The following is a 22,983-nucleotide window of genomic DNA, read 5'->3' as shown; positions in this document are numbered from 1 at the left end:
TCACAGAACGGCCGGTGTCATACTATGTGTGAACCGCCTGGCATATGCATATGTCTATTCTGAGGTACTACAAGAACCAGAACCTCCTGAGACTGCTCCCTGTCTCCCCTGAGACGACTCATGCCTGCAGTCTCTTTATTCCCCATTGCATTCCCTGTAGACTGCTGCCTGTCTCTCCTGAGACCTTAGTCCTGTCCCTGTAGACTGCTGCCTGTCTCTCCTGAGACCCCAGTCCTGTCCCTGTAGACTGCTGCCTGTCTCTCCTGAGACCTCAGTCCTGTCCCTGTAGACTGCTGCCTGTCTCTCCTGAGACCTCAGTCCTGTCCCTGTAGACTGCTGCCTTTCTCTCCTGAGACCTCAGTCCTGTCCCTGTAGACTGCTGCCTTTCTCTCCTGAGACCTCAGTCCTGTCCCTGTAGACTGCTGCCTGTCTCTCCTGAGACCTCAGTCCTGTCCCTGCAGACTGCTGCCTGTCTCTCCTGAGACCTCAGTCCTGTCCCTGTAGACTGCTGCCTGTCTCTCCTGAGACCTCAGTCCTGTCCCTGTAGACTGCTGCCTGTCTCTCCTGAGACCTCAGTCCTGTCCCTGTAGACTTTCTGCTTCCTCACTAGGTGACACTCCCCTGTGTGACAGCCTGCAGCCTCCCTCTCATTAGACTGCTCCTCCCAGTCTCTGCTCCTCCTCATGCTTCTTCCTGATCTCAGCAGCACAACTTTTGCTTTCATGTGTTTTATGTTTCCTCCACCCCCAGAGACAAGAGCGGTGACCCCTGAGTGCCAGGAGCCGGAGCCCACCCCAGCCTCACCTGCCGGGAGCCCACCCCAGCCTCACCTGCCGGAGCCCACCCCAGCCTCACCTGCCGGAGCCCACCCCAGCCTCACCTGCACAATCTCTGCTGCACCTGACACCCCACCTGTGCCCCTCTCCTGTAGTCTCTGCTTGTCCTGTGCCCCTCTCCTGTAGTCTCTGCTTGTCCTGTAGTCTCTGCTTGTCCTGTGCCCGTCTCCTGTAGTCTCTGCTTGTCCTGTGCCCCTCTCCTGTAGTCTCTGCTTGTCCTGTGCCCCTCTCCTGTAGTCTCTGCTTGTCCTGTGCCCCTCTCCTGTAGTCTCTGCTTGTCCTGTGCCCCTCTCCTGTAGTCTCTGCTTGTCCTGTGCCCCTCTCCTGTAGTCTCTGCTTGTCCTGTGCCCGTCTCCTGTAGTCTCTGCTTGTCCTGTGCCCCTCTCCTGTAGTCTCTGCTTGTCCTGTGCCCCTCTCCTGTAGTCTCTGCTTGTCCTGTGCCCCTCTCCTGTAGTCTCTGCTTGTCCTGTGCCCCTCTCCTGTAGTCTCTGCTTGTCCTGTGCCCCTCTCCTGTAGTCTCTGCTTGTCCTGTGCCCGTCTCCTGTAGTCTCTGCTTGTCCTGTGCCCCTCTCCTGTAGTCTCTGCTTGTCCTGTGCCCCTCTCCTGTAGTCTCTGCTTGTCCTGTGCCCCTCTCCTGTAGTCTCTGCTTGTCCTGTGCCCCTCTCCTGTAGTCTCTGCTTGTCCTGTGCCCCTCTCCTGTAGTCTCTGCTTGTCCTGTGCCCCTCTCCTGTAGTCTCTGCTTGTCCTGTGCCCCTCTCCTGCTGTCTCAGCTGCCATTGTCTCCAGTGCTTCCCAGCCTGTAGAGACTGCCCCTACCCCTCCCCGCATACCTACCTACCTGCCCGCCCCTACCCCTCCCCACATACCTACCTACCTACCCGCCCCCACCCCTCCCCGCATACCTAAGTACCTGCCCGCCCCCACCCCTCCCTGCATACCTACCTACCTGCCCGCTCCTACCCCTCCTCCTCCCCACATACCTGCCTTCCCCCACCCCTCCCCACATACCTGCCTGCCCCCACCCCTCCCCACATACCTGCCTGTCCCGACCCCTCCCCGCTGCCTGCCCCTAATCACACACCTTGTACCTGTGCGCGGCCCAGCTCTGCTACATGACGGCTCCTCTCTGCCTTCCCTGACTCTTCCTTGTGCTCCGGGCGGCAGCATGGACCTCAGCTGGCTTCTCCTCTACACCATGCTTATTCTTCTCCCCTTTCTCCTGATGCAAATAAGCAGCACCTTTAAATTCCACTTTAAGATCTTCTCCTATTGCATCCTCTGCCTGACCCTGTCAGCGATGGCAGCGCCTGTCTGCCTGCTGAAGAACGGCGGCCGGACGGTGGACAACATGAGGTGAGGAGCCATCATGTCTGATCAATCGCTGCATTATCAGTGTCATTTCATGATGATTGAGCCATGGGGTGGCGCTGTTGTATATCCATTACTGGTGGCAGTGCCCTGCGCCATCTGTACGCTGCGGTCAGTCCTGTTCTGCCGCCCCTGTGATGTCCGGCCCAGTACCTGAAGGCCCAGTGATGTCACCCGCCATCCCCCGATCCCCCTGCCCATAGCAACAGATCAGATCCCCCTGCCCATATCAATGGATCAGATCCCCCTGCCCATATCAACGGATCAGATCCCCCTGCCCATATCAACGGATCAGATCCCCCTGCCCGTAGCAACAGATCCGATCCCCCTGCCCATAGCAACGGATCAGATTCCCCTGGGCATAGCAACAGATCCCCCTGCGCATAGCAACGGATCAGATCCCCCTGCCCGTAGCAACAGATCCGATCCCCCTGCCCATAGCAACGATCAGATCCCCCTGCCCGTAGCAACAGATCCGATCCCCCTGCCCATAGCAACGGATCAGATTCCCCTGGGCATAGCAACAGATCCCCCTGCGCATAGCAACGGATCAGATCCCCCTGCGCATAGCAACAGATCCCCCTGCGCATAGCAACGGATCAGATCCCCCTGCCCGTAGCAACAGATCCAATCCCCCTGCCCATAGCAACGGATCAGATTCCCCTGGGCATAGCAACAGATCCCCCTGCGCATAGCAACGGATCAGATCCCCCTGCCCGTAGCAACAGATCCGATCCCCCTGCCCATAGCAACGATCAGATCCCCCTGCCCGTAGCAACAGATCCGATCCCCCTGCCCATAGCAACGGATCAGATTCCCCTGGGCATAGCAACAGATCCCCCTGCGCATAGCAACGGATCAGATCCCCCTGCGCATAGCAACGGATCAGATTCCCCTGCCCATAGCAACGGATCAGATTCCCCTGCCCATAGCAACGGATCAGATTCCCCTGCCAATAGCAACAGATCAGATTCCCCTGCCAATAGCAACAGATCCGATCCCCCTGCCCATAGCAACAGATCCGATCCCCCTGCCCATATCAACGGATCCGATTCCCCTGCCCGTAGCAACGGATCCGATTCCCGTGCCCATAGCAACGGATCCGATTCCCCTGCCCATAGCAACAGATCAGATTCCCCTGCCCATAGCAACGGATTCCCCTGCCCATAGCAACAGATCCGATCCCCCTGCCCATATCAACGGATCAGATTCCCCTGCCCGTAGCAACGGATCCGATTCCCGTGCCCATAGCAACGGATCAGATTCCCCTGCCCATAGCAACAGATTCCCCCTGCACATAGCAACGGATCAGATTCCCCCTGCCCATAGCAACGGATCAGATTCCCCCTGCCCATAGCAACAGATTCCCCTGCCCATAGCAACGGATCAGATTCCCCCTGCCCATAGCAACGGATCAGATTCCCCCTGCCCATAGCAACGGATCAGATTCCCCCTGCCCATAGCAACGGATCAGATCTGTGTATATAGTGGGGGTGTCCTGCCTTATCTATATATAAGGGGTGTCCTGCCTTATCTATATTATATATATATAGTGGCGGTGTCCAGCCTTATCTATATATATATATAGATATATATATTGGGGGTGTCCTGCCTTATCTGTATATAGTGGGGGTGTCCTGCCTTATCTGTGTATATATATATATATATATATATATATATATATATATATATATATATAGTGTATAGTGGTGGTGTTCTGCCTTATCTGTATATATAGTGGTGGTGTTCTGCCTTATCTGTATATATAGTGGTGGTGTCCTGTCTTATCTGTATATATAGTGGTGGAGTCCTGCCTTATCTGTATATAGAGTGGTGGTGTTCTGCCTTATCTGTATATATAGTGGTGGTGTCCTGCCTTATCTGTGTATATAGTGGTGGTGTCCTGCCTTATCTGTATATATAGTGGGGGTGTCCTGCCTTATCTGTATATATAGTGGGGGTGTCCTGCCTTATCTGTGTATATAGTGGGGGTGTCCTGCCTTATCTGTGTATATAGTGGTGGTGTCCTGCCTTATCTGTATATATAGTGGGGGTGTCCTGCCTTATCTGTATATATAGTGGTGGTGTCCTGCCTTATCTGTATATATAGTGGTGGAGTCCTTCCTTATCTGTATATATAGTGGGGGTGTCCTGCCTTATCTGTGTATATAGTGGGGGTGTCCTGCCTTATCTGTATATATAGTGGTGGAGTCCTGCCTTATCTGTGTATATAGTGGTGGTGTCCTGCCTTATCTGTGTATATAGTGGGGGTGTCCTGCCTTATCTGTGTATATAGTGGGGGTGTCCTGCCTTATCTGTGTATATAGTGGTGGAGTCCTGCCTTATCTGTATATATAGTGGGGGTGTCCTGCCTTATCTGTATATATAGTGGTGGTGTCCTGCCTTATCTGTGTATATAGTGGTGGTGTCCTGCCTTATCTGTGTATATAGTGGGGGTGTCCTGCCTTATCTGTGTATATAGTGGTGGTGTCCTGCCTTATCTGTGTATATAGTGGTGGTGTCCTGCCTTATCTGTGTATATAGTGGTGGTGTCCTGCCTTATCTGTATATATAGTGGGGGTGTCCTGCCTTATCTGTATATATAGTGGTGGTGTCCTGCCTTATCTGTATATATAGTGGGGGTGTCCTGCCTTATCTGTGTATATAGTGGTGGTGTCCTGCCTTATCTGTATATATAGTGGGGGTGTCCTGCCTTATCTGTATATATAGTGGGGGTGTCCTGCCTTATCTGTGTATATAGTGGTGGTGTCCTGCCTTATCTGTATATATAGTGGGGGTGTCCTGCCTTATCTGTATATATAGTGGGGGTGTCCTGCCTTATCTGTGTATATAGTGGTGGTGTCCTGCCTTATCTGTGTATATAGTGGTGGAGTCCTGCCTTATCTGTGTATATAGTGGTGGAGTCCTGCCTTATCTGTATATATAGTGGTGGAGTCCTGCCTTATCTGTGTATATAGTGGTGGAGTCCTGCCTTATCTGTGTATATAGTGGTGGTGTCTTGCCTTATCTCTATATATAGTGGGGGTGTCCTGCCTTATCTGTATATATAGTGGTGGAGTCCTTCCTTATCTGTATATATAGTGGGGGTGTCCTGCCTTATCTGTATATATAGTGGTGGAGTCCTTCCTTATCTGTATATATAGTGGGGGTGTCCTGCCTTATCTGTATATATAGTGGTGGAGTCCTTCCTTATCTGTATATATAGTGGGGGTGTCCTGCCTTATCTGTATATATAGTGGTGGTGTCCTGCCTTATCTGTGTATATAGTGGGGGTGTCCTGCCTTATCTGTGTATATAGTGGTGGAGTCCTGCCTTATCTGTGTATATAGTGGTGGAGTCCTGCCTTATCTGTGTATATAGTGGGGGTGTCCTGCCTTATTTGTGGGTTACATAGTTAATAAGGCTGAAAGAAGACAAGAATCCATCAGGTTCAATCTAGGGAAACCTACTGTGTTACTCCAGGGAAGGCAAAAACCCCCATGAGGCAGATGACAATTGCCCCACCACAGGGAGAAAACTCCTCCCCAACTCCAATGGCAGCCAGAATAATCCCCAGATCACCGGAAATCTAATGCCCATAACTTGTAATATTATATTGTTCAAGAAAATCATCCGGGCCTCCCCTGTACTTATATAATGAATCGGCCAAGACAGCATCATGTGGCAGAGAGTCCCACAGTCTTACCGCTCGTACAGTAAAGAATATAGAGAGTCCCACAGTCTTACCGCTCGTACAGTAAAGAATATAGAGTCCCACAGTCTTACCACTCGTACAGTAAAGAATATAGAGAGTCCCACAGTCTTACCGCTCGTACAGTAAAGAATATAGAGAGTCCTACAGTCTTACCGCTCGTACAGTAAAGAATATAGAGAGTCCCACAGTCTTACCGCTCGTACAGTAAAGAATATAGAGAGTCCCACAGTCTTACCGCTCGTACAGTAAAGAATATAGAGTCCCACAGTCTTACCGCTCATACAGTAAAGAATATAGAGAGTCCCACAGTCTTACCGCTCGTACAGTAAAGAATATAGAGAGTCCCACAGTCTTACCGCTCGTACAGTAAAGAATGTAGAGAGTCCCACAGTCTTACCGCTCGTACAGTAAAGAACCCGCGTTGACGCTGTGTCCTTCTTATATACCGGTGCCCGATGCTGTATACAGTATATACCATGTGTGGTCTGACCAGTGATTTATAAAGAGGATAAGCTATGTTCTCATCTTTAGCATCTAAACCTCTTTTGATGTCTCCCATTATTTTATTAGCCTTGGCAGCTGCTGCCTGGCACTGATCACTATAGATGAGGTTACTGTCCACCCATACCCCCAGGTACTTTTCGGCAGCAGTGTTACCCAGTGTTTTATTATTTAGCACATAACTGTACTTATTATTTCTACGGCCCAAATGCATAACCTTACATTTATCCACATTATACATCATCTGCCATTTCACTGCCCAAGCCTCTAGCTTCTTCAAATCCCTCTGTAATATGATATTATCCTCCTCTGTACTGATTACTTTACCCAGTTTAGTATCATCTGCAAAAATGGAGATTCTACTCTGTAGCCCCTCTACAAGGTCATTGATAAAAATATTAAAAAGAAGTGGCCCAAGACTGACCCCTGTGGTACCTCACTAGTAACTGTGACCCAACACTGACCCCTGCTGTACCCCACTAGTAACTGTGACCCAACACTGACCCCTGCGCTACCCCACTAGTAACTGTGACCCAACACTGACCCCTGCGATACCCCACTAGTAACTGTGACCCAACACTGATCCCTGCGGTACCCCACTAGTAACTGTGACCCAACACTGACCCCTATGGTACCCCACTAGTTACTGTGACCCAACACTGACCCCTGTGGTACCCCACTAGTAACTGTGACCCAACACTGATCCCTGCGGTACCCCACTAGTAACTGTGACCCAACACTGACCCCTGTGGTACCCCACTAGTAACTGTGACCCAACACTGACCCCTGCGGTACCCCACTAGTTACTGTGACCCAACACTGACCCCTGCTGTACCCCACTAGTAACTGTGACCCAACACTGATCCCTGTGGTACCCCACTAGTAACTGTGACCCAACACTGACCCCTGCGGTACCCCACTAGTAACTGTGACCCAACACTGACCCCTGCGGTACCCCACTAGTAACTGTGACCCAACACTGACCCCTCTGGTACCCCACTAGTAACTGTGACCCAACACTGACCCCTGTGGTACCCCACTAGTAACTGTGACCCAACACTGACCCCTGTGGTACCCCACTAGTAACTGTGCCCCAACACTGACCCCTGTGGTACCCCACTAATAACTGTGACCCAACACTGCCCCCTGTGGTACCCCACTAGTAACTGTGACCCAACACTGACCCCTGTGGTACCCCACTAGTAACTGTGACCCAACACTGACCCCTGTGGTACCCCACTAGTAACTGTGACCCAACACTGACCCCTGCTGTACCCCACTAGTAACTGTGACCCAACACTGACCCCTGCTGTACCCCACTAGTAACTAAAACCCAATCTGAATATGTTCCATCAATGACCACCCTCTGTTTCCTATCACACAACCAGTTACTTACCCATTTACATACGTTTCCCCCAGTCCCAGCATCCTCATTTTGTAGACCAAACTTTCATGCGGCTCAGTATCAAATACTATAGAAACGTCCAGATACACAACGTCCACAGCCTCCCCCAGGTCCTGTCTATATACACAACGTCCACAGCCTCCCCCAGGTCCAGTCTATATACACATATACAGCCTCCCCCAGGTCCTGTCTATATATACATATACAGCCTCCCCCAGGTCCAGTCTATATACACATATACAGCCTCCCCCCGGTCCTGTCTATATACACATATACAGCCTCCTCCAGGTCCAGTCTATATACACATATACAGCCTCCCCCAGGTCCAGTCTATATACACATATACAGCCTCCCCCAGGTCCTGTCTATATACACATATACAGCCTCCCCCAGGTCCAGTCTATATATACACATATACAGCCTCCCCCAGGTCCAGTCTATATACACATATACAGCCTCCCCCAGGTCCTGTCTATATACACATATACAGCCTCCCCCAGGTCCAGTCTATATACACATATACAGCCTCCCCCAGGTCCTGTCTATATACACATATACAGCCTCCCCCAGGTCCTGTCTATATACACATATACAGCCTTCCCCAGGTCCAGTCTATATACACATATACAGCCTCCCCCAGGTCCTGTCTATATACACATATACAGCCTCCCCCCGGTCCTGTCTATATACACATATACAGCCTCCCCCAGGTCCTGTCTATATACACATATACAGCCTCCCCCAGGTCCTGTCTATATACACATATACAGCCTCCCCCCGGTCCAGTCTATATACACATATATACAGCCTCCCCCAGGTCCTGTCTATATACACATATACAGCCTCCCCCAGGTCCTGTCTATATACACATATACAGCCTCCCCCAGGTCCAGTCTATATACACATATACAGCCTCCCCCAGGTCCTGTCTATATACACATATACAGCCTCCCCCAGGTCCTATCTATATACATATATACAGCCTCCCCCAGGTCCAGTCTATATACACATATACAGCCTCCCCCAGGTCCAGTCTATATACACATATACAGCCTCCCCCAGGTCCTGTCTATATACACATATACAGCCTCCCCCAGGTCCTGTCTATATACACATATACAGCCTCCCCCAGGTCCAGTCTATATACACATATACAGCCTCCCCCAGGTCCTGTGTATATACACATATACAGCCTCCCCCAGGTCCTGTCTATATACACATATACAGCCTCCCCCAGGTCCTGTCTATATACACATATACAGCCTCCCCCAGGTCCAGTCTATATACACATATACAGCCTCCCCCAGGTCCAGTCTATATACACATATACAGCCTCCCCCAGGTCCTGTCTATATACACATATACAGCCTCCCCCAGCTCCTGTCTATATACACATATACAGCCTCCCCCAGGTCCAGTCTATATACACATATACAGCCTCCCCCAGGTCCAGTCTATATACACATATACAGCCTCCCCCAGGTCCTGTCTATAGACACAACGTCCACAGTCTCCCCCAGGTCCAGTCTATATACACATATACAGCCTCCCCCAGGTCCTGTCTATATACACATATACAGCCTCCCCCAGGTCCAGTCTATATACACATATACAGCCTCCCCCAGGTCCTGTCTATATACACAGCCTCCCCCAGGTCCAGTCTATATACACATATACAGCCTCCCCCAGGTCCTGTCTATATACACATATACAGCCTCCCCCAGGTCCAGTCTATATACACATATACAGCCTCCCCCAGGTCCTGTCTATAGACACAACGTCCACAGTCTCCCCCAGGTCCAGTCTATATACACATATACAGCCTCCCCCAGGTCCTGTCTATATACACATATACAGCCTCCCCCAGGTCCAGTCTATATACACATATACAGCCTCCCCCAGGTCCAGTCTATATACACATATACAGCCTCCCCCAGGTCCTGTCTATATACACATATACAGCCTCCCCCAGGTCCTATCTATATACATATATACAGCCTCCCCCAGGTCCAGTCTATATACACATATACAGCCTCCCCCAGGTCCAGTCTATATACACATATACAGCCTCCCCCAGGTCCTGTCTATATACACATATACAGCCTCCCCCAGGTCCTGTCTATATACACATATACAGCCTCCCCCAGGTCCAGTCTATATACACATATACAGCCTCCCCCAGGTCCTGTGTATATACACATATACAGCCTCCCCCAGGTCCTGTCTATATACACATATACAGCCTCCCCCAGGTCCTGTCTATATACACATATACAGCCTCCCCCAGGTCCAGTCTATATACACATATACAGCCTCCCCCAGGTCCAGTCTATACACATATACAGCCTCCCCCAGGTCCTGTCTATATACACATATACAGCCTCCCCCAGCTCCTGTCTATATACACATATACAGCCTCCCCCAGGTCCAGTCTATATACACATATACAGCCTCCCCCAGGTCCAGTCTATATACACATATACAGCCTCCCCCAGGTCCTGTCTATAGACACAACGTCCACAGTCTCCCCCAGGTCCAGTCTATATACACATATACAGCCTCCCCCAGGTCCTGTCTATATACACATATACAGCCTCCCCCAGGTCCAGTCTATATACACATATACAGCCTCCCCCAGGTCCTGTCTATATACACAGCCTCCCCCAGGTCCAGTCTATATACACATATACAGCCTCCCCCAGGTCCAGTCTATATACACATATACAGCCTCCCCCAGGTCCTGTCTATAGACACAACGTCCACAGTCTCCCCCAGGTCCAGTCTATATACACATATACAGCCTCCCCCAGGTCCTGTCTATATACACATATACAGCCTCCCCCAGGTCCTGTCTATATACACATATACAGCCTCCCCCAGGACCTGTCTATATACACATATACAGCCTCCCCCAGGTCCTGTCTATATACACATATACAGCCTCCCCCAGGTCCTGTCTATATACACATATACAGCCTCCCCCAGGTCCAGTCTATATATACACATATACAGCCTCCCCCAGGTCCTGTCTATATACACATATACAGCCTCCCCCAGGTCCTGTCTATATATACACATATACAGCCTCCCCCAGGTCCAGTCTATATACACATATACAGCCTCCCCCAGGTCCAGTCTATATACACATATACAGCCTCCCCCAGGTCCAGTCTATATACACATATACAGCCTCCCCCAGGTCCTGTCTATATACACATATACAGCCTCCCCTAGGTCCAGTCTATATACACATATACAGCCTCCCCCAGGTCCAGTCTATATACACATATACAGCCTCCCCCAGGTCCAGTCTATATACACATATACAGCCTCCCCCCGGTCCTGTCTATATACACATATACAGCCTCCCCCAGGTCCAATCTATATACACATATACAGCCTCCCCCAGGTCCAGTCTATATACACATATACAGCCTCCCCCAGGTCCTGTCTATATACACATATACAGCCTCCCCCAGGTCCAGTCTATATACACATATACAGCCTCCCCCGGGTCCAGTCTATATACACATATACAGCCTCCCCCAGGTCCAGTCTATATATACACATATACAGCCTCCCCCAGGTCCTGTCTATATACACATATACAGCCTCCCCCAGGTCCTGTCTATAGACACAACGTCCACAGTCTCCCCCAGGTCCAGTCTATATACACATATACAGCCTCCCCCCGGTCCTGTCTATATACACATATACAGCCTCCCCCAGGTCCAGTCTATATACATATACACAGCCTCCCCCAGGTCCTGTCTATATACACATATACAGCCTCCCCCAGGTCCTGTCTATATATACACATATACAGCCTCCCCCAGGTCCAGTCTATATACACATACACAGCCTCCCCCAGGTCCAGTCTATATATACACATATACAGCCTCCCCCAGGTCCAGTCTATATACACATATACAGCCTCCCCCAGGTCCTGTCTATATACACATATACAGCCTCCCCCAGGTCCAGTCTATATACACATATACAGCCTCCCCCAGGTCCTGTCTATATACACATATACAGCCTCCCCCAGGTCCTGTCTATATACACATATACAGCCTCCCCCAGGTCCTGTCTATATACACATATACAGCCTCCCCCAGGTCCAGTCTATATACACATATACAGCCTCCCCCAGGTCCAGTCTATATACACATATACAGCCTCCCCCAGGTCCAGTCTATATACACATATACAGCCTCCCCCAGGTCCTGTCTATATACACATATACAGCCTCCCCCAGCTCCTGTCTATATACACATATACAGCCTCCCCCAGGTCCAGTCTATATACACATATACAGCCTCCCCCAGGTCCAGTCTATATACACATATACAGCCTCCCCCAGGTCCTGTCTATATACACATATACAGCCTCCCCCAGGTCCTGTCTATATACACATATACAGCCTCCCCCAGGTCCTGTCTATATACACATATACAGCCTCCCCCAGGTCCTGTCTATATACACATATACAGCCTCCCCCAGGTCCAGTCTATATACATATATACAGCCTCCCCCAGGTCCAGTCTATATACATATATACAGCCTCCCCCAGGTCCAGTCTATATACACATATACAGCCTCCCCCAGGTCCAGTCTATATACACATATACAGCCTCCCCCAGGTCCTGTCTATATACACATATATACAGCCTCCCCCAGGTCCTGTCTATATACACATATACAGCCTCCCCCAGGTCCTGTCTATATACACATATATACAGCCTCCCCCAGGTCCTGTCTATATACACATATACAGCCTCCCCCAGGTCCAGTCTATATACACATATACAGCCTCCCCCAGGTCCAGTCTATATACACATATACAGCCTCCCCCAGGTCCAGTCTATATACACATATATACAGCCTCCCCCAGGTCCTGTCTATATACACACATATACAGCCTCCCCCAGGTCCTGTCTATATATACACATATACAGCCTCCCCCAGGTCCTGTCTATATACACATATACAGCCTCCCCCAGGTCCAGTCTATATACACATATACAGCCTCCCCCAGGTCCAGTCTATATACACATATACAGCCTCCCCCAGGTCCAGTCTATATACACATATACAGCCTCCCCCAGGTCCAGTCTATAACTCACCCCCTTATAGAAGCCGATCAGATTAGTCTGACAGGACCATATAGTATAGTGGTGGTGTCCTGCCTATCTGTGGGTACAGTGTCGTGCCTATCTGTGGGTACAGTGTCGTGCCTTATCTGTGGGTACAGTGTCGTGCCTTATCTGTGGGTACAGTGTTGTGCCTTATCTGTGGGTACAGTGTCCTGCCTATCTGTAGGTACAGTGTCGTGCCTTATCTGTGGGTACAGTGTCGTGCCTTATCTGTGGGTACAGTGTCCTGCCTATCTGTGGGTACAGTGTCCTGCCTTATCTGTGGGTACAGTGTCGTGCCTTATCTGTGGGTACAGTGTCGTGCCTTATCTGTGGGTACGGTGTCGTGCCTTATCTGTGGGTACAGTGTCGTGCCTTATCTGTGGGTACAGTGTCGTGCCTTATCTGTGGGTACAGTGTCGTGCCTTATCTGTGGGTACAGTGTCGTGCCTTATCTGTGGGTACAGTGTCGTGCCTTATCTGTGGGTACAGTGTCGTGCCTATCTGTGGGTACAGTGTCGTGCCTTATCTGTGGGTACAGTGTCGTGCCTTATCTGTGGGTACAGTGTCGTGCCTTATCTGTGGGTACAGTGTCGTGCCTTATCTGTGGGTACGGTGGTGCTCTCCTGCCTTAACTGATGGAGCAACAGAATAGCGAGTGCTGCTCTGAAGGCTAAGGTTTTTAACTATCCTGCCCAGTTGAGCTGTTATAGCAAGTGGAGCAGTTTTTTTGGGGTATTCTCAGGTGTTGTTGCGGATATGTGTGAGTGGATGCTGTGTACAATGTCAGTGTATTATAAGTGAGGCCCGGCGTGTAATAAATTCCGTTCCGGTGGGGCCGACGCCTAGTGATTCATTCTTGAGTTCTGCTCATTAGATTTGTGTTGCAGCAGAGATCACAATGTGGTGTCGGGCCGTCAGGATGATCTTACTGTTTGGCTGCAGCGTATGGGATCCCCATTGAACCCCTGCGGCTGTGACCGCGTGTGGAGTCGGGGGACCCTGCTGTCTGTGGTGCAGCAGCTCCAGGGAAGGAGGAAGCTATGGAGAAAGAGGATGTAAGCCTGGAGATTTAAAGGGAGACTCCAGGACTGTCCTGGGGCCTGACCATAGACCTCTCCTGTGGAGTCCTAGGGGCAGCTCCTTGAGACAGTCCTGCTTCTCCTGAGTGTTAGTGAAGTAGTGGGGAGTGTTATTATCGGTGACTTGGCAGCGTCTTACAGGTTATAATTGTGACATTCCGGTTATTTTGTAACTGAAGTGAAATTCCTGTGAGGTCCTTAAAGTGACAGTACCCAGTTAGGACCTACAGTAGGTATAGTAGGTTCTTTGTTGGATTGGGGCCGTCCTCTTCATTGCTGTGAGAATTTGTGATGTGCATGCCGCACTGGGAGATTGGGCGACAGAGCTGCCAACATGACCCATATTGAGGTGCAAAGCATATCCCTCATCCCTCATGGTGACTGCTGCTTGTAGTATATAGAGGGGTGGGCTGCACAGAGACCCATAGCTGCACAGTAGGAGAGGTGGTGGTAGAGGACGGCCTGGTGGAGACCCATAGCTGCACAGTAGGAGAGGTGGTGGTAGAGGACGGCCTGGTGGAGACCCATAGCTGCACAGTAGGACAGGTGGTGGTAGAGGGCCCATAGCTGCACAGTAGGACAGGTGGTGGTAGAGGGCCCATAGCTGCACAGTAGGACATGGGGTGGTAGGGGCCCATAGCTGCACAGTAGGACAGGGGGTGGTAGTGGTTCCATAGCTGCACAGTAGGACAAGCAGTAGTGTATACCCATAGCTGCACAGTAGGACAGGGGGTGGTAGAGGGCCCATAGCTGCACAGTAGGACAGGCAGTAGTGTAGACCCATAGCTGCACAGTAGGACAGGGGGTGGTAGTGGGCCCATAGCTGCACAGTAGGACAGGGGGTTGTAGTGGGCCCATAGCTGCACAGTAGGACAGGGGGAGGTAGTGGGCCCATAGCTGCACAGAGGACAGGTGGTGGTAGAGGGCCCATAGCTGCACAGAGGACAGGTAGTGGTAGTGGGCCCATAGCTGCACAGTAGGACAGGGGATGGTAGAGGACGGCCTGGTGGAGACCCATAGCTGCACAGTAGGACAGGGGGTGGTAGAGGGCCCATAGCTGCACAGTAGGACAGGGGATGGTAGAGGACAGCCTGGTGGAGACCCATAGCTGCACAGTAGGACAGGCGGAGATAGTGGGTAGCCTTGTGGAGACCAATAGCTGTGCAGTAGGACAGGCGGTATTATAGACCCATAGCTGCACAGTAGGAAAGGGGGGTAGAGAGCATCCTGGTGGAAACCCATAGCTGCACAGTAGGACTGAATGCGGTAGTGGGCCCATAGCTGCACAGTAGGACGGGGGTGGTAGTGGTTCCATAGCTGCACAGTAGGACAAGTGGTGCTGGGGCCAATAGCTGCACAGTAGGACAGGAGGTGGTAGAGGGCCCATAGCTGCACAGTAGGACAGGGGGTAGTAGAGGGCCCATAGCTGCACAGTAGGACAGGGGGTGGTAGAGGGCCCATAGCTGCACAGTAGGACAGGGGGTGGTAGAGGGCCCATAGCTGCACAGTAGGACAGGGGGTGGTAGAGGGCCCATAGCTGCACAGTAGGACGGGGGTGGTAGGGGCCCATAGCTGCACAATAGGATAGGGGGTGGTAGAGGGCCCATAGCTGCACAGTAGGACAGGGGGTGGTAGAGGGCCCATAGCTGCACAGTAGGACAGGGGGTGGTAGAGGGCCCATAGCTGCACAGTAGGACAGGGGGTGGTAGTGGTTCCATAGCTGCACAGTGGGACAGGGGGTGGTAGAGGGCCCATAGCTGCACAGTAGGACGGGGGTGGTAGGGGCCCATAGCTGCACAATAGGACAGGGGGTGGTAGTGGTTCCATAGCTGCACAGTGGGACAGGGGGTGGTAGAGGGCCCATAGCTGCACAGTAGGACAGGGGGTGGTAGAGGGCCCATAGCTGCACAGTAGGACGGGGGTGGTAGGGGCCCATAGCTGCACAATAGGACAGGGGGTGGTAGTGGTTCCATAGCTGCACTGTAGGACAGGGGGTGGTAGGGGCCCATAGCTGCACAATAGGACAGGGGGTGGTAGTGGTTCCATAGCTGCACAGTGGGACAGGGGGTGGTAGGGGCCCATAGCTGCACAGTAGGACAAGTGGTGGTAGAGGGCCCATAGCTGCACAGTAGGACAGGAGGTGGTAGAGGGCCCATAGCTGCACAGTAGGACAGGAGGTGGTAGAGGGCCCATAGCTGCACAGTAGGACAGGGGGTGGTAGGGGCCCATAGCTGCACAGTAGGACTGGGGTGGTAGAGGGCCCATAGCTGCACAGTAGGACAGGGGGTGGTAGGGGCCCATAGCTGCACAGTAGGACAGGGGGTGGTAGGGGCCCATAGCTGCACAGTAGGACTGGGGTGGTAGGGGCCCATAGCTGCACAATAGGACAGGGGGTGGTAGTGGTTCCATAGCTGCACAGTAGGACAGGGGGTGGTAGGGGCCCATAGCTGCACAGTAGGACAGGGGATGGTAAAGGGCCCATAGCTGCACAGTAGGACAGGGGGTGGTAGAGGGCCCATAGCTGCACAGTAGGACAGGTGGTGGTAGTGGTTCCATAGCTGCACTGTAGGACAGGGGGTGGTAGGGGCCCATAGCTGCACAGTAGGACAGGTGGTGGTAGAGGGCCCATAGCTGCACAGTAGGACAGGGGGTGGTAGAGGGCCCCATAGCTTACTGGTATGGAATCTTATAAGGATCCTGGAAACATTGAGTGTAGTCCAGCCTAACCTCCTGACAACATGGAGATCTGACTCTGGGAATGCTGGGTAAAGATGTTATTATATTGATGTGATTATACTGGCTGGAAATGTTCGGCTCTCCCACACTCCTGGATGGTAAATCCCTCTGGCTGCCATTCTCTCTCCACTTTTCCTGGATCCTGTGTAATCGGTGATGGCAGCCATATTGCTGAACCGGGGTTCACCTCCACTTTCCTAGATGCAGATCCATTATGTCACCCAGCTGAATGGCAGACATGCAAAAATATGGATTAAATAGCCGTATACCACTGTATAAGTACGCTATATACTCTAAAGTGGATTATGGATGGGACATGTCTGCAGGAGTTTGAGAAAGGCTGAGAACCAGCCGAAACGCTGCAGGAGTAAGATGTCATTAAAGAGTCACGTTTTTCACTTTGAAGGGCTGTCTCTGACGTTTTTTCTGGATCACGTCTGCAGGAGTTGTCATAGGGACCAGGGGCTTAGCTAAGGTCTCTTGGGCCCTGGTGCAAGAGGTCAACTTGGGCCCCACCTTTCTCGATGCTATTGGTATATATATATATATATATATATATATATATATATATATATATATATATATATATATATATATATATATAAAATCTCAAGACTGATATTACCAATAATACCAGTATACAGGAAATATTATCACCATACATATTACCGCCATACTGTTACTAACCAAACCCTGTATACTGACCAATATTGCCAATATTACCAGTACACAAGGAAATATTACCGCCACACCACAACCATCACCACCATATTGTTACTGACCAAATCCAGTATACTAAATCCAATAAAACCCAGTACCAGATAACAAGTAACAAATAATACCACCACATACTGACTAACACCACCACATACTGACTAACACCACCGCTGCTACTGAATATAATCCTCTGTACATAGACCAATATCACTTCATACAGTCATATAGAGGTGGACGCACTGTACACAGGCTCTGTACACCATATACATTACAGTGCAGTTATATCAAGTGACTCACAGGGGACATCTTCTCTGATCGGAGTTCTTCCCTTTTCATCTTCTCCATCTGCCCTGGGCCGTTATAAGAACTTCTCCGAGCCACGAATCCACAGAATCTGCCAGACAGACATATTAGGCTCCTCACACTGACACCATCCTCATCTCTCTACACACTGCACATCTGTATTGGCCCCTTTACACCCTCATTTAGTAGGTAGCCCTGACACTATGTGACCCCCCTTACAGTACATGCCCCCCTCTGTGCATGCCCTATTGTATACACCCCCCATGTAGTCCACCTTATAGATGGCCCCCAATGTTTCCCCCTTATAGATGGCCCCCTGTGTTATCCCCCATATAGATGCCCCCCATGTTGTCCCCTCCTCCTGCCCCTTCATCATCATACTACTACCCCTTTCATCCTCCTGCCCTTTCATAATCATACTACAAACACCTCCATCATAATACTACACCCCCTTCATCCTCCTGCCCTTTCATCATCATACCACTACACCCCCCATCATCCTCTTGTTCCATCATCATCATACCACTACACCCCATCATCCTCTTGTTCCATCATCATCATACCACTACACCCCCCATCATCCTCTTGTTCCATCATCATCATACCACTACACCCCCATTATCCTCTTGTTCCATCATCATACCACTACACCCCCATCATCCTCTTGTTCCTTCACCATACCACTACACCCCCATCATCCTCTTGTTCCTTCACCATACCACTACACCCCCATCATCCTCTTGTTCCATCATCATCATACCACTACACCCCCATCATCCTCTTGTTCCATCATCATCATACCACTACATCCCCCATCATCCTCTTGTTCCATCATCATCATCATCATCATATCACTACACCCCATTATCCTCTTGTTCCTTCACCATACCACTACATCCCTCATCATCCTCTTGTTCCATCATCATCATACCACTACACCCCCCATCATCCTCTTGTTCCATCATCATCATCATACCACTACACCCCCCATCATCCTCTTGTTCCATCATCATCATCATCATCATCATCATCATATCACTACACCCCCCATCATCCTCTTGTTCCATCATCATCATACCACTACACCCTTCATCATCCTCTTGTTCCATCATCATCATACCACTACACCCCTCATCATCCTCTTGTTCCATTATCATATCATTACATCCCCCATCATCCTCTTGTTCCATCATCATCATCATACCACTACACCCCTCATCATCCTCTTGTTCCATCATCATCATCATATCACTACACCCCCCATCATCCTCTTGTTCCATCATCATCATCATACCACTACACCCCTCATCATCCTCTTGTTCCATTATCATATCATTACATCCCCCATCATCCTCTTGTTCCATCATCATCATCATACCACTACACCCCCATCATCCTCTTGTTCCATCATCATATCACTACACCCCCCATCATCCTCTTGTTCCATCATCATACCACTACACCCCTCATCATCCTCTTGTTCCATCATCATCATACCACTACACCCCCCATCATCCTCTTGTTCCTTCATCATCATACCACTACATCCTCATCATCCTCTTGTTCCATCACCATACCACTACACCCCTCATCATCCGCTTGTTCCATCATCATCATACCACTACACCCCTCATCATCCGCTTGTTCCATCATCATCATACCACTACACCCCCATCATCCTCTTGTTCCATCATCATCATCATACCACTACACCCCCCATCATCCTCTTGTTCCATCATCATCATCATACCACTACACCCCTCATCATCCTCTTGTTCCATCATCATCATCATACCACTACACCCCCCATCATCCTCTTGTTCCATCATCATCATCATACCACTACACCCCTCATCATCCTCTTGTTCCTTCATCATCATCATACCACTACACCCCTCATCATCCTCTTGTTCCATCATCATCATCATATCACTACACCCCCCATCATCCTCTTGTTCCATCATCATCATCATACCACTATACCCCCCATCATCATCATACCACTACACCCCCCATCATCCTCTTCTTCCATCATCATCATTATACCACTACACCCCCCATCATCCTCTTGTTCCATCATCATCATCATCATACCACTACACCCCCATCATCCTCTTGTTCCATCATCATACCACTACACCCCCCATCATCCTCTTGTTCCTTCATCATCATCATACCACTATACCCCCCATCATCCTCTTCTTTCATCATCATCATCATACCACTACACCCCCCATCATCCTCTTCTTCCATCATCATACCACTACACCCCCATCATCCTCTTCTTCCATCATCATCATCATCATACCACTACACCCCCCATCATCCTCTTCTTCCATCATCATCATCATCATACCACTACACCCCCCATCATCCTCTTCTTCCATCATCATCATCATCATACCACTACACCCCCCATCATCTTCTTCTTCCATCATCATCATCATACCACTACACCCCTCATCATCCTCTTGTTCAACCACCATACCACTACACCCCCATCATGTCCTTTAAAACAAAAAAATCTATACTCACCTGAATGGTTCCTCTAGTCTTCCAGTCAGGCGCGCTGGCGGGCTTCCCTCGGCGGGGGCGGGGCTTCCCGCGGAGGGGGCAGAGCTTCCCTGGACCTATTTTTTTTTGCCTACCTGATGCTCCCAGCCCGCAGCCGGGGGCCGTCCCAGCCAGACTCTTGTGATCTCAGGCAAAACAATGCTTGCGGTCACAAGAGGGAGTGGGAGGGGGGCAGTGCAGTGGCAAAGGGGGGGCCTCGCGGGCGACCGTGGTAGCTACGCCACTGATAGGGACGGTTATAGGTGTTGTCATAGTGCGGCTGACGCTGTAGTTTGTGGTGACACTTGTGACATGGTTGTATTGCTGGTTGTTGATGGTTGTTCCCCCTCAGGGCCGGTGGGTCATGTGATCACTAGAGCCGGCACGGTGCTGTCAATGCTCTGTGAGCACAGGGTCAGTCTGCCGGCTGCTCACAGGGTAACAATGGGGCAGTAGTTGTACCAGGCTGGCATGGATGTGCATCGGGGAGGATTACTAATGAGGAAGGACTGAATGGCCCTCACTGTGGTGATCACTGGAGGCTTTGTTCTCTTGTCTCTGCACATGTCACTGTGGTTGGGAATAGTGACATTTCCTGAACCCACATCCAATAATCCAAACATTCTGATAATCCAGCGATAATCCAAGAAGAGCAGGGATCCAGAGCTGCCCAGTGCCAGGTCAGAGATGGGAAAGGTCGGCCAGTGAGGAGAGAGAGCGGCGAGAAGGTCGGCCAGTGAGGAGAGAGAGCGGCGAGAAGGTCGGCCAGTGAGGAGAGAGAGCGGCGAGAAGGTCGGCCAGTGAGGAGAGAGAGCGGCGAGAAGGTCGGCCAGTGAGGAGAGAGAGCGGCGGGAAGGTCGGCCAGTGAGGAGAGAGAGCGGCGGGAAGGTCGGCCAGTGAGGAGAGAGAGCGGCGGGAAGGTCGGCCAGTGAGGAGAGAGAGCGGCGGGAAGGTCGGCCAGTGAGGAGAGAGAGCGGCGGGAAGGTCGGCCAGTGAGGAGAGAGAGCGGCGAGAAGGTCGGCCAGTGAGGAGAGAGAGCGGCGAGAAGGTCGGCCAGTGAGGAGAGAGAGCGGCGAGAAGGTCGGCCAGTGAGGAGAGAGAGCGGCGGGAAGGTCGGCCAGTGAGGAGAGAGAGCGGCGGGAAGGTCGGCCAGTGAGGAGAGAGAGCGGCGGGAAGGTCGGCCAGTGAGGAGAGAGAGCGGCGGGAAGGTCGGCCAGTGAGGAGAGAGAGCGGCGGGAAGGTCGGCCAGTGAGGAGAGAGAGCGGCGGGAAGGTCGGCCAGTGAGGAGAGAGAGCGGCGGGAAGGTCGGCCAGTGAGGAGAGAGAGCGGCGGGAAGGTCGGCCAGTGAGGAGAGAGAGCGGCGGGAAGGTCGGCCAGTGAGGAGAGAGAGCGGCGGGAAGGTCGGCCAGTGAGGAGAGAGAGCGGCGGGAAGGTCGGCCAGTGAGGAGAGAGAGCGGCGGGAAGGTCGGCCAGTGAGGAGAGAGAGCGGCAGGAAGGTCGGCCAGTGAGGAGAGAGAGCGGTGGGAAGGTCGGCCAGTGAGGAGAGTATACTATACACTATAGTGTATGGGGGTCTCTATCACAGACAGAAGGTGTCACTATAGTGTATGGGGGTCTCTATCACAGACAGATGATGTCACTATAGTGTATGGGGGTCTCTATCACAGACAGAAGGTGTCACTATAGTGTATGGGGGTCTCTATCACAGAAGGTGTCACTATAGTGTATGGGGGTCTCTATCACAGACAAATGGTGTCACTATAGTATATGGGGGTCTCTATCACAGACAGATGATGTCACTATAGTGTATGGGGGTCTCTATCACAGACGGTGTCACTATAGTGTGTGGGGGTCTCTATCACAGAAGGTGTCACTATAGTGTATGGGGGTCTCTATCACAGACAGATGGTGTCACTATAGTGTATGGGGGTCTCTATCACAGACAGAAGGTGTCACTATAGTGTATGGGGGTCTCTATCACAGACGGTGTCACTATAGTGTGTGGGGGTCTCTATCACAGACGGTGTCACTATAGTGTATGGGGGGTCTCTATCACAGAAGGTGTCACTATAGTGTATGGGGGTCTCTATCACAGACGGTGTCACTATAGTGTATGGGGGTCTCTATCACCGATGGTGTCACTATAGTGTATGGGGGTCTCTATCACCGATGGTGTCACTATAGTGTATGGGGGTCTCTATCACAGACAGATGGTGTCACTATAGTGTATAGGGGTCTCTATCACAGACACAGTGTCACTATAGTGTATGAGGGTCTCTATCACAGACAGACGGTGTCACTATAGTATATGGGGGTCTCTATCACAGACGGTGTCACTATAGTGTATGGGGATCTCTATCACAGACAGAAGGTGTCACTATAGTGTATGGGGGTCTCTATCACAGACACAGTGTCACTATAGTGTATGGGGGTCTCTATCACAGACACAGTGTCACTATAGTGTATGGGGGTCTCTATCACAGACGGTGTCACTATAGTGTATGGGGGTCTCTATCACAGAAGGTGTCACTATAGTGTATGGGGGTCTCTATCACAGACAGATGATGTCACTATAGTGTATGGGGGTCTCTATCACAGACAGATGATGTCACTATAGTGTATGGGGGGTCTC

At 51.0% G+C, this 22,983-nt stretch overlaps 1 protein-coding gene across 1 annotated transcript in view; it reads left to right on the top strand.

The window, feature by feature from the left end:
* Positions 1 to 671: 671 nt before the first annotated feature.
* AGPAT2 (1-acylglycerol-3-phosphate O-acyltransferase 2) overlaps positions 672 to 22,983 on the top strand; it is a 40,003-nt gene continuing 17,691 nt past the window's right edge. The window contains exon 1 of the mRNA XM_069986543.1: positions 672 to 2,189. Coding sequence (XP_069842644.1) covers positions 2,002 to 2,189 — 188 coding nt within the window. The 5' untranslated portion in view covers positions 672 to 2,001. The remainder of the gene's footprint in view (positions 2,190 to 22,983) is intronic.

Source organism: Dendropsophus ebraccatus, chromosome 10 (genome assembly GCF_027789765.1).
Source record: "Dendropsophus ebraccatus isolate aDenEbr1 chromosome 10, aDenEbr1.pat, whole genome shotgun sequence".
Lineage (NCBI taxonomy): Eukaryota > Metazoa > Chordata > Amphibia > Anura > Hylidae > Dendropsophus > Dendropsophus ebraccatus.
Note: the sequence above shows the minus strand (reverse complement) of the source record. Positions and strands in the feature narration are given on the sequence as shown.